This window comes from Oryza sativa, chromosome 4 (genome assembly GCF_034140825.1).
Source record: "Oryza sativa Japonica Group chromosome 4, ASM3414082v1".
NCBI classification, from domain to species: Eukaryota; Viridiplantae; Streptophyta; class Magnoliopsida; order Poales; family Poaceae; genus Oryza; species Oryza sativa.
The window spans coordinates 27,086,390-27,098,478 of NC_089038.1; the positions used below are offsets into that span (position 1 = coordinate 27,086,390).

The 12,089-nt window shown below is 40.9% G+C and overlaps 2 protein-coding genes and 1 long non-coding RNA gene across 7 annotated transcripts; 2 read left to right on the forward strand and 1 right to left on the reverse strand.

Annotated features, from left to right (window-relative positions):
• The first annotated feature begins 51 nt into the window (after positions 1-51).
• LOC9271852 (salutaridine reductase) lies at positions 52-2,131 on the forward strand. The gene is made up of 6 exons (XM_015780118.3): positions 52-213; positions 375-625; positions 756-999; positions 1,084-1,146; positions 1,311-1,508; positions 1,615-2,131. Exons 2-6 carry the CDS (start codon positions 591-593, stop codon positions 2,002-2,004), a joined length of 930 nt encoding a protein of 309 aa, XP_015635604.1. The 5' UTR covers positions 52-213; positions 375-590; the 3' UTR covers positions 2,005-2,131.
• Positions 2,132-2,784: 653 nt separating this feature from the next.
• Positions 2,785-6,071, forward strand: LOC107280751 (uncharacterized). 5 transcript variants are annotated; one of them, XR_010740782.1, is made up of 7 exons: positions 2,785-3,351; positions 4,103-4,174; positions 4,260-4,364; positions 4,879-4,937; positions 5,104-5,246; positions 5,363-5,423; positions 5,584-6,071. It is a non-coding gene; the product is annotated as an uncharacterized lncRNA (long non-coding RNA). The 5 variants fall into 5 exon arrangements; XR_010740779.1 differs by having other exon boundaries at positions 5,104-5,280; positions 5,584-6,064; XR_010740780.1 differs by having other exon boundaries at positions 5,104-5,251; positions 5,584-5,971.
• Positions 6,072-7,695: 1,624 nt separating this feature from the next.
• LOC4336494 (salutaridine reductase) lies at positions 7,696-9,455 on the reverse strand. Its single transcript, XM_015780119.3, has 5 exons — positions 9,325-9,455; positions 8,967-9,210; positions 8,805-8,867; positions 8,452-8,649; positions 7,696-8,346 (listed from the first exon to the last, which is right to left on the reverse strand). The coding sequence occupies exons 1-5, from the start codon at positions 9,357-9,359 to the stop codon at positions 7,963-7,965; spliced, it is 924 nt and encodes a 307-aa protein (XP_015635605.1). The 5' UTR covers positions 9,360-9,455; the 3' UTR covers positions 7,696-7,962.
• Between the last annotated feature and the right edge of the window lie 2,634 nt (positions 9,456-12,089).

Here is a 12,089-nt window from a genome sequence, read left to right on the forward strand (position 1 = left end):
GTGGCAACAAACTGTGTTTGGCAGCACAATTTATTTGCTCTGTCCTCTTGCTTTTTTTTTTTACCACTTTACCGTATTATACTGGGTAGTTGCTAGATGTCTGGAGTGAAACATGCCGCGGTTTAAATATCGTTGCTTGACTGCTTGCGGACAGAACAGAAACCGTGGCACTACTTCATCAGCAATAGCTCTTCCAGGGACGCTACGAAGCAGGTGAGAATTTCCCCTGAAACCTTCTTTGCTTTCTTCCAGAAATTAGTTCTAGTTGGATTCAGAATGAGGATCTACAATTCTAAATGCATTTTTTTTTGCGGGGATACAATTCTAAATGCTTTGTTGAATGATGATGTGTCATGTGTGCCATAAAATCATAGATCAATGTGTGCGCCTCGATGCCTATTGCGTCCGATGGAAAAAGATCCCATGCAATATCATCCTCTCATTTTCAGTGGTTGGTACCTTGGATTTAACGGATCCACATGTTACTGACCTTAGAGGGCAGTACTACAGACCGAGTATATAGTCGCCACTCGCCAGTCTGCTTTTATCAGAGAAGAGAGCATCAGTAGTAGTAGCTTGTGCGGCATAAAATGGAAGGAGACATCTCCAGCCTCCCGACCAAAAGGTTCGTGCGATTTTCCTAGTTTCTTGGCAGAAACACTGTAATCTGGATTCTGGAGCCATGCACGGCCGCAAAAATAGTGGCAATTCCCCACTCCGTAGTAACACGTTCTGCTCCGCCGCGTCACTGCCAGGGTTGCTGTGGTCACCGGCGGCAACAAAGGGATCGGGCTGGAGGTGTGCCGGCAGCTGGCCGCCGACGGCATCACGGTTGTTCTGACAGCCAGGGACGAGACGAGGGGCGTGGAGGCCGCCGAGAAGCTCAGAGGGATGGGCCTTTCCTGTGTCATCTTCCATCATCTGGAGGTCACGGACAGTTCCAGCGTTTCTCGGTTGGCTGATTTCTTGACGACTCGTTTTGGCAAGCTAGAAATACTGGTAAGCTCTCCTTCTCCTTGCTCTATCGATACAGCAACTCTGCTTCGGGCCTGACCAGTGAGAGGAGATGTGCTCTGTTTGCAGGTGAATAACGCAGCAGTTAGCGGGATGGAGCACGCCCAAAGAGTAGATACTAACGAGGAACAGGTGGGTTCACGCATGATTTATATATTAGCCGGATTGCGATTGCCCGTAAAAATTCAGTTAGTCACCAAAATTACTGAATTGGCTGATCGACTTCAGCGTAGAACCAGTTGGTTGTAACTTGTAAGTCACACTGAACAAAGTTTATTTGTTGACGCGCGCAACAGTTCGTTGGCATGGACAAGCAACAGAGACTTGAATGGTTGAATAAACAAGGCCGGGAGACGTACGACGCCGCAAAGAACGGCGTGCAGACGAACTACTACGGCACGAAGCTTGTAATCCAAACCTTGCTGCCTCTGCTCCTGCAATCCTCCGGCGAAGGAAGAATCGTTAACGTCTCCTCCGACGCTGGACTACTAAGAGTAGGTTCCTCAAACTGATCACACTGTGTTCCAACATCAAGATTAAGGCAAAATTAAATCGAAATCGATCGAGGTTTCCTCATTTTGTTTTTTACTCCTGATCGAGTGGCTCGTCAACAACGAGGATCTGAGGAAGGAGCTGGACGACGTTGATAACCTCACCGAGGAACGGCTGGACGAGGTGCTGGACAGCTTCCTGAAAGACTTCGAGGCCGGCGCGCTGGAGGCGCACGGGTGGCCGACGGCGCCGTTCGTGGCGTACAAGATGGCCAAGGTGGCCATGAACGCGTACACGAGGATCTTGGCGAGGAGGCACCCGGAGCTGCGCGTCAACTGCGTGCACCCGGGCTACGTCAAGACGGACATGACCATCAACTCGGGGTTCCTGACGCCCGAGGAGGGCGGGAGGAACGTCGTGACGGTGGCCCTCCTGCCGGACGGCGGCCCGACCGGCGCGTACTTCGACGAGGGCAGGGAGGCGTCATTCCTGGAATGACGGCGGAGAGGTCTCAAAAACGAGGCCCATTGAAGACGGATGAAAGCAAGTTTAATAGTATAGGCAACTTATGGCTCTAAGGGATGTTTGGTTGATGTCTAATCTTATTATAACTAAGTTTAAATTAGTTGTGGCATGGTGGCACAAATGTGGCTTAGAAATAGTTGGCCACAAGTGTGGCATGCTTAGCTCTAAATTTTAGAGTATGACACGTGGGTCTCAAAGTTAAGAAAGTGTGGCATAACACAATTGCGGCAGCGAACCAAACACATGCCTAAAAAATTGTGGCATGACTAAAGTGTGGCGTGGTAAAGTGTGGCAACCAACCAAACAGCCTCTAAATCATAACTTAATAGCCAATTCATACAATAGTTATCTATAAGAGCACCCGCAATGATAAAGTAAGGTGCTATCTATAAAACATGTACATCTTAGCAATAGATTAATCGATTAATAGTAAACCACTTCAATGGTATGTCTACATGGGTATCTATAGCTCTCTAATCCATTGCCTCGTTTTTCTCTATAGACTATCTCCATGTTAGTAGATAGCTTTGCTCTCTCGCTTCATTTAATCTTTTAAGTAGGAAAATATGATGACATGAATCTCTTGTAGAGAATATCTACCCTATAATTCACCAACTCATTCTTACACCTACACCTACGTATTCATTCATCAAATCCAACGGCATGTATCATCTGCGATAGAACCAACGGATCGGATCGTCTCACGGATCCCATCGCATCTTTCCCACTCGCCCCACGCCCGCACGTCTCTCCGCGCGCTTCCCCCGATCCCACTCTCCTTCTCGCACCCAACTCCTCTCTCCCGCCGCGCATCCTCCATAGAAAACCCTAGACCAAGCGCTCGTCATCGTCGTCGCGCCGTGCCCCCTCTCCCCTCCGCACGCACCCGACTCCCTCTCCCCTCTTCTCTGCCTCTCGCGCACCACCACCCCCCCAAAATCACTCACGCCGCCGCCACCGTCGATTCCGATGCCTCGCCATTGCGCCGTCGTCACCGTCGATTCCGATGCCTCGCCATTGTGCCGCCGTCGAATCCCACCTCCAGACTGATGTCGTCAGCGCCCATCACAGCGACCGCATCGATCGACTCGCGATGCCACCGACGTCCCACCAAGCGCAGATCGCGCACCGTCACGCGCCGTCGATCCCCCACCCCTCGTGTCGCCGACGCCCCGCTATCGCGCCGCCGTCGATTCCCGCCTCTAGATTGACAGCGCCCCTCGCGCCGGCAAGGATCCTGCGCCGCCGCCAGGACTCCTCACCTCTCGCCCCCTTCTGCACCGCAGCCACCGGAGCCCTCTCCACCACGACGTGAACACGGTAATCATTGCTCAATCCCTTTCCTTCAATCATTACGGTTCAAATTCCTGATTCTGTGTATTAATTGTACGGTGACATGTGAAAACGGAACAGAACATGCATTTTATTAACAAGAGATTCTGGATCCTTTTTCTGCGTGAGAAGAGATGCAGCGGCCATATGATTAAAGTAACAAAATCTGTTGTAATATTTAGCTATGGCCATGGAATCAGAGCTTGGAAGCTGCTAATTTGTGTGTTCTTACCATATAAAATATATTCCACCTTTTGTTTGCTTACGGGAGCTACATTTAGCACTGCATTTCTCATGCTCACAGTTACTTATTTTGATAAGATACAATGGAAGTGAGAAATTAGTGTTAGGTAGTTTTGGTTTTTCCTTAATTCTTTACTATGCCCAATATAAAATGCGCAAAATTCGATGCTAATGCTGTGACGACATTTGACAATACAAATTAAACACGCGCATATAAATAGGACAGATGGGTGGTATCCAAAAACATATAACATGACTTTTTATAAACATTGCTTTAAACTATATTCATGAATGTAAATTTAAGCAGAACATATAAATAGTAGATACATTATTTCTTTAATGTAGGAAACATCTAGAAAATGCTTTATTATATATTTCCGTCCTAAAAATACATCTCCATTTGCTACTTACATTCACGTTTTAAGCTTGGTTTTCTCATCTACTCCTAATCACTGAATTCATTTCTTAATGAAAATTCAACTTGATTTTTGTGCAGCACTTTTTTTTTTTTTTTTTGCAAGGAGAAGGGCAGTGGATTGACGACTAGGAAATCAGGGCAAGGAGAAAGGCATGGGATTGTTCCATTTTGATTTCTCAAATTCTGACTTTATATGTCAGAAGAATAAACATTACTTCCTCTCTTTGCTAAACAGGATGTCACCATTCCTACCGTCGCACTACAAATTCAGGATGTTGCCAAGCCCCAGGCTGGAATGAGTTCTAGCCGCCTATGACTTTACTAAACCTTACGACATGTGGTCAGTTTCAATATCACGCCTCGTCCCCTTTTCAGTTCCCATGTGCTATTGCCTCATGATGATCTAGATTCCCATTTGCACATTGCACGGTAGGTGATTGATTTAATGCTTACTCAGGTAATTAATGATATAATCTCCAGTATAATTTGGTTCTCCTCGCCGTAGAGTGGCTCCATTTTTCATACTGATAGATAGTGAATAGGTGAGCAATGGAGCGGAGAAAGCAAATATGAGTCACATTTATTATCTAAAAAAACTCTACAACCAATTCATGATGGCCGAACTGATGAGTTCGCCACCGCTCTCCATTAGGCAAATAGTTAATTATTAGGGTTATATATGCACGTTTTTTTTTTCTAAATGTCGAAGCTCTATTATCTTGATCTTTTTAACCTAAATACCTTGTTCTCCGTTGGAGTGTTGTATAACAATTAATAATAAATGCAATGATTTACCCAAGCAAGGCTACAAATTTTGTCAGTACAATATTAGTGGTTTGTCTTGATGTTTGTAGGGAAGGGGAGAATGAGAGTCCCATGAACTGCTCGATTTGAGGTCATGTTAAGTGATCAGGTCCCATATTTCAGATCATGTTCTTCATATCCAGTTCATTCCTTACTTCTATGTATTCTTTTCCAAATAATCTTCGATTTATCAGTACAAATAAATTGTGCTATTTCGGAATGTTTTCTTTTCCAAGTTTCTACCAAAAAAAATCATGTGCCTCATGTTTAACCAGGTGGTTTGACATCTATTGAACTACATCGAGTGTTATTTACAAGGCAGCCAATGACAGCAGAGGCGGAGGCCTATATCATTGTTGTAGGGCACATGGAGGTGCTGCTCGGGTGAAGGGCCAGGGAAGCGGCGACCTCTGGGGCGGTGAGGTCAGCTTGACTGATGTGTGGTTTGACTGGTATTACATGATTTGATCAACTTATCTTTTTTGAAAAATGATACACTGATTTACATGATTTTGTGTTGTACCTAATTGGCAGGATTGTCAATAGTTGCATTATTCCCCACTTGATGATCAAACATGATTCCCCTTAAGATATGGTATTGTTTAAAGTTGGTGTTTATGCTAACTCTTGCCTAGGAAAACATTGAGCAAGCTAAAAATTTAAATGAACCTGATTTATGTTGTTCAAGGCCTAGCCTTTTTGTTTGTTTTGAAACACCTTAATAGTTCTTAAGATTTCGTTTCACCTCTCTGCAGCACAAGCAAGGCATTTCAAGTTGAACACATACATAGATATCCAAGTATTCTCCTACATACTGGATCAATCAGAATTGTTAAGGTTTTGTGGGGATCTGGATAATATTTTTCTGAAGCAGTGGTCATAGTATGCAGATAATATTTTTCTGAAGCAGTGATCATATTATGCAGATAATATAGATGATCGAGACAATTCCTTGCCACTGAAACCAATTTTCCTAATATACCACTTAACTAGATTTGTTACCCTTCTCATGCCATTTCCAAAGATGCATAGTTATCGAACATCAAGTGGATTGTAAAATGGCTCTTATGTCCTTATTGTGGTTTATGTGTATTATACTTTGTATTACGAACAGCGGTACGTGGAAGTTTTTTTTTTTGGCAATTTGGATGTACAGCATTTGAATTACAAGATATCACCGTAGCGTTAGCACGGGCACATTACTAGTACTAAATAATTAATATCTGGTCCCATCTATCATACACATATTCATCTTTTAGTCCATGCTGTAGCTTGCTACAAAAAATCTGTAGTCCGCTGCTATTCTTTCTCCTTTTTTATTTTCTCGAAATGTGTTTATAGCTGGCTTATAGTCTGCTATTATACCTGCTCTAATTACTCCATCTCCGTTGCTTTTGTGTGATTTTTTTTCTATTTTTTGAACTTTTTTAATTTTTAATTTTTGAAACAAACCCTCCCAAAAGTTATTTATAGAATCTGAACCTTTTAACCATGCTATCGCACCTAATGTGAATACTGACACGCCACACACACTTGGCGTGATAGTTTTATCTTACCACGCGAGCTTGGGTGGTGGTGCTAAATAACGTTGTCACGCTAGCTAGATAAACGTGACTAAATAACATTGTCACACTAGCCAGATGGATGTGCCAGTGTAATTTCGCCACACTAATTTGGTTGGTGTGGCTAAAGTGTTCAAATTTTGAAAACAAGTTTTGAAAGAGTTTATTTTTGAAATTAAAAATTAAGAAAGTTAAAAAAAATCCTTTTGTGGTGGTGAATTGTGTCAACAACTCTGCCACTAGCTCAGTTTTCTACCCATGGTGGCGACATTTCGTGCATTCGGCCGACCATGGCCACTCGCGCGGAACAACATATCTGTGAAATATCGGTTAGGCATGCCTATCGTTTTACTGGATACAGGTCTCGTCTTTTGCTGATGGAGATGGAAGATGGTGAAGGCTGCTTTGATCAACGGGGAAGAGGAAATGGAGGAGTCTGTCGCGTGTGGGATACTGGGATGGGAGGATGAGGTGGAGAATAGGGCACATTCTTAGTTGTCTGATTGTCTCCGGTGACGCTCTAGGCTACAGACACAAAACTGGCAGGGCCTTCACATGAAGCTCGGCATCGCAAATGAAGTTGGCCTTGTTCATGTCTACGAATAAGACTACAAGAGAGAGGCATGATAGATTCCCGTCGCTAGTGAGAATCTCGCGACGATGGGTGGTGTCACAGGCGGCGACCTACTAGAAAAATCATTTGTAATCAAAAAAAAATCATGCTATCAATACTAAAATTGTGACAACAAATACATATTGTCAAAATTTTAAAATCATTGCTATCCGTGGTAATAAATAAGGTGGTAATAGTTTATTGCAATGATTTTTATTTACTGGTAATAAATTTCTATGTTGCCACAGAATAGATGTGGCAAAAAAATTCATATTGCAACAAAAATTATTGCCACCACTCCATATGTGGCATTAGTTCTACGTACCAAATTAAAAGTTCAAATATTAATGTCTTGGCTAGGATTCGAACCCATGACCTATCCTTCACGCGTGCTCTCTTTTACCAACTCATCTACGCACCAATCCTATTGAAGAATGCATATCGTTTCATTGAGACTACCTAACTGAGATTTGAATATCTAAAAAAATTATCACCTATAAAATTGTAGATCTCGTCAAGAGCTATAATTTTCATATAAAATTTGTCTCAGTTGATGTCCATATGAAAAAATTAAGTTAAATTATGAGTCAACAATTTTTTTATTGCAACGAATTCGTTGATCGTGGCAACAAAAAAATAGTAAAAAGTAACTTCACAGCCGTGTACTATGTAAATTGCCACAAACATTAAAATTATGACGATAGAACATGTTTTTTATAACAATAAGATTTTTTTTTGGCGATATCTCATTTTCTATCGCAACAAAAATACTAAATAAAAAAACGATTGTAAATCGTTGCAATAAAATATAGTTATTTATCACAGAAAAACTATCATTGCTACAGTGTAATATATTGATACTAATTATTTTTTATTATAATAATTTAGTGCCAATAGCTCAATTATTTTGTAGTCTGTACTCCGTCTCCAAAGGGCCTCACTTTTTGGCCTCTCCGCCGTCATCCCAGGAACGACGCCTCCTTGCCCTCAGCGAAGAACGCACCGGTCGGGCCGCCATCCGGCAGGAGGGCCACCGTCACGACGTTCCTCCCGCCCTCCTCGGGCGTCAGGAATCCCGAGTCGATGGTCATGTCCGTCTTGACGTAGCCCGGGTGCGCGCAGTTGACGCGCAGCTCCGGGTGCCTCCTCGCCAAGATCCTCGTGTACGCGTTCATGGCCACCTTGGCCGTCTTGTACGCCGCGAACGCCGTCGGCCACCCGTGCGCCTCCAGCGCGCCGGCCTCGAAGTCTTTCAGGAAGCTGTCCAGCACCTCGTCCAGCCGTTCCTCGGTGAGGTTATCAACGTCGTCCAGCTCCTTCCTCAGATCCTCGTTGTTGACGACCTACTTGATCGGGAGTAAAAAGGAAAAATCTCGATCGATTTCGATTTAATTTTGCCTTAATCGAGATATTGCAGGGACACGGTGTGATCAGTTTGAGGAACCTACTCTTAGTAGTCCAAAGTCGGAGGAGACGTTAACGATTCTTCCTTCGCCGGAGGATTGCAGGAGCAGTGGTAGCAAGGCTTGGATTACAATCTTCGTGCCGTAGTAGTTCGTCTGCACGCCGTTCTTTGCGGCGTCGTACGTCTCCCGGCCTTGTTTATTCAACCATGCAAGTCTTTGTTTCTTGTCCATGCTAACGAACTGTTGCGCGCATCAACAAATAAACTTGGTTCAGTTTTGCTTACAACAAAAAGGTTCTACGCTGGAGCCAATTCAGTAATTTTGGTGACGAACTGAATTCTGAAGGTAATTCACAATCACAATCCGGCCAAAACATGAATCATGCGTGAACCCACCTGTTCCTTGTTGGTATCCACTCCTTGGACGTACTCCATCCCGCCAACCGCTGCATTATTCACCTGCAAACAGAACATCTCTCACTGGTCAGGTTCGAAGCAAAGTAGTGGTAGACTACTAGTAGTTGTTGTATCGATCGAGCAAGGAAAAGGAGAGCTTGCCAGTATATCTAGCTTGCCAAAACGAGTCTTCAAGAAATCAGCCAACCGAGCAACGCTAGAACTGTCCGTGACCTCCAGCTGATGGAAGACGACACTGGAGAGGCCCATCCCACTGAGCTTCTCGGCGGCCTCCACGCCCCTCGTCTCGTCCCTGGCCGTCAGAACCACCGTGATGCCGTCGGCAGCCAGCTGCCGGCACACCTCCAGTCCGATCCCTTTGTTGCCGCCGGTGACCACAGCAACCCTGGCAGTGACACGGCGGAGCAGAACGTGTTACTACGGAGTGATACTACTTTGCGACCGTGCATGGCTCCAGATTACAGTGTTTCTGCCAAGAAATTAAGGAAATCATACGAACCTTTTAGTCGGGAGGCTGGTGATGTCTCGTTCCATTTTTTGCGTACAAGCAGATGCGCACCAACTTTCTTATTCGATTAGTGATCTGCTCTCTTCTGTGAGAAAAGCAGACTGACGAGTGAGGGCTATTATATCCCCGTTGCTTTTGTGGTGGTGAATATATAGTGCCAGCCACTCTGCTCCTAACTCAGTTTTCTACCCATGATAGCGACATATGGTGTATCGTGCATTCTCCCGATCATTGCCGACGTATCTAACAAATAAGTATTATTTCTGTTTTTTAATATACGATATCGTTGACTTTTTTAAACACGGGATTGTTTGTCTTTCAAAATTCTTTATAAATATAAAAATATTTAAGTCGGGTTTAAATAAAATTTGATGATAAATAAATAAATTATAATTAAATAATTTTTTAAATAAGATAAATAATTAAATATATTTAAAAAATCAATAATATTATATATAAATAGAGAGGGAGTATCGATTACTGGATATAGTGATATACAGTGTAGTCTTTTGCGGATGGAGATGGTGAAGACTACTTGGATCAACGGGGAAGAGGAAATGGAGGAGCCAGTTGCGTGTGGGGTACTGGGACTGGGATGGATCATGGGAGGATGAGGTGGAGAATATGGCAAATTTTTGGTCGTCTCTGCCGATGGTCTGCCACTCTGGGCTACAAATGGAGAACTAGCAGGCTGGGCCCTGTTTAGTTCACATCAAACTTTCCTAAACTCTCAACTTTTTATCACATTACATCACATTTAAATTTTTTTTACTCACATAAACTCTTAATTTTTTTTCAAACTACTAACTTTCTCTAAACTTCTTCCCAATTTAAGAAACTAAACACAGCCTAGGCCTTCACGTTACGCGTAAGTCGGCATCGGCGATTGGAGTTGGCCTTGTACACATCCATGATTCACGAACATGACTACGAGAAAGCGACATAATAGATTTCCTTCGCTGGTGGAGCTCGTGGGAGGGGGGGGGGGGGTTCTAGCTTGTGTAGATCCCTTGCTATTTCTTTTCGGATCCACCACTGCTCGGAGGAGACAGCCAAGGGAAGACGAGTGTCGCTCCAAGAAGAGAGAGAAAAAGAATAGCAATTTTACAGGACTTGAGAGGTACCATGAGGTACTAAATCTAGTGTAAAATTTGATATATTATAGCATCTATGTATCAAGAGATACCAAACATACAATAAAAGAAGTGGTACCTCATGTTAACTCTTTAAGGACCGTAAAATTGCTATAAAAAAAGAGCAGATTGATTGTCCCGTGGGTCCGCAAAGGGCAAAAAAGGAAAGAAAAATCAAAAAACAGATTGAAAAAAAGAAAATAAAATAGCATAAAGTGGTAATAATGTATAGATTTTCGTACATTTAAATCAGTGCTCCTAAAATACTAGAAACTAGTATGGTGGCCCACGCAGATTACGTGGCTAGCATCATTATATTTTCTCTCATATAATACCATATATGTTTTCTCATTATATTATTCAAATATATTAAAATGACAAAATAATTTTAAATTTTTCAATAACTTTACAAAACTACTAATGTGTAGTATTTATATTACTTCCTCCGTTTCACAATGTAAGACTTTCTAGCATTGCCTACATAAATATATATGTTAATGAATCTAAACACATATATATGTCTAGATTCATTAACATCTCAATGAATGTGGGCAATGCTAGAAAGTTTTACATTGTGAAACGGATGAAGTATATTTTATATATGTGTTAGTTATTAATTAGTTTTAGTATCAAATTTTAGTTATTTGTAAATTATATATATATATATATATATATATATATATATATATATATATATATATATATATATATATATATATATATATATATATATATATATATATATATATATATATTCTTATATGGACTCTAGACTCGTCTTTTAATATTTTTTTAATTCCGAATTTTCTGTAAATTGTATTTCTATATAGACTCTATGCTCTTCTTCCAATATTATTTATTTTTATTTCTGAATTTTTATTATTTATAATTGTATTTATATGTGGACTCTAAACTCATCTTTCAATATTATTTAACTTTTAATTTCGAATTTCAGTTACTTCTAAATTGTACTCCTATATTGACTTTAAACTCTTCTTCCCATGTTTTTCTTAATTTTGAATTTTAATTATTTGTAAATTGTATTTTTATACGGACACTAAACTCTACTTTTAATTTTATTATGTTTATTCCAAATTTTAGTTAATTTTGAATTCCTATATGGACTCTATACTCTACTTCTAATATTCCTTTTTTTATTTCCGAATTTCTATTTTTTTCTTAATTGTATTTCTATATGGACTCTATACTCTACTTCTAATATTCCTTATTTTTTAATTATAAATTTCTATTTTTTTTCTTAATTGTATTTCTATATGGACTCTATACTTTACTTCTAATATTCCTATTTTTAATTCCGAATTTCAGTTATTTCCTAATTGTATTTCTATATGTACTCTATACTCTACTCCTAATATTCCTTATTTTTAATTTCGAATTTCAGTTATTTTCTAATTGTATTTCTATATGGACTCTAGTCTCCTCTTCTAATATTCCTTTTTTTAATTCCGAATTTCAACTATTTCTAAATTGTATTTCTATATGGACTCTAGTCTTCTCTTCTAATATTTCTTATTTTTTAATTCCGAATTTCAACTATTTCTAAATTGTATTTCTATATTGACTCTGTTTTTTCTTTTTCTCTGATTAATGTGAGAATTTCTA

Bases quoted from the DNA above. Each gene is read 5' to 3' on its own strand.
- LOC9271852 (XM_015780118.3), top strand. From the start codon at position 591: ATGGAAGGAGACATCTCCAGCCTCCCGACCAAAAG. The intron at 626-755 runs GTTCGTGCGATT...CGTCACTGCCAG, and splicing joins TCCAGCCTCCCGACCAAAAG to GGTTGCTGTGGTCACCGGCG. The intron at 1,147-1,310 runs GTGGGTTCACGC...CGCGCGCAACAG, and splicing joins TAGATACTAACGAGGAACAG to TTCGTTGGCATGGACAAGCA.
- LOC4336494 (XM_015780119.3), bottom strand. From the start codon at position 9,359: ATGGAACGAGACATCACCAGCCTCCCGACTAAAAG. The intron at 9,211-9,324 runs GTTCGTATGATT...TGTCACTGCCAG, and splicing joins ACCAGCCTCCCGACTAAAAG to GGTTGCTGTGGTCACCGGCG. The intron at 8,650-8,804 runs GTGGGTTCACGC...TGCGCGCAACAG, and splicing joins TGGATACCAACAAGGAACAG to TTCGTTAGCATGGACAAGAA.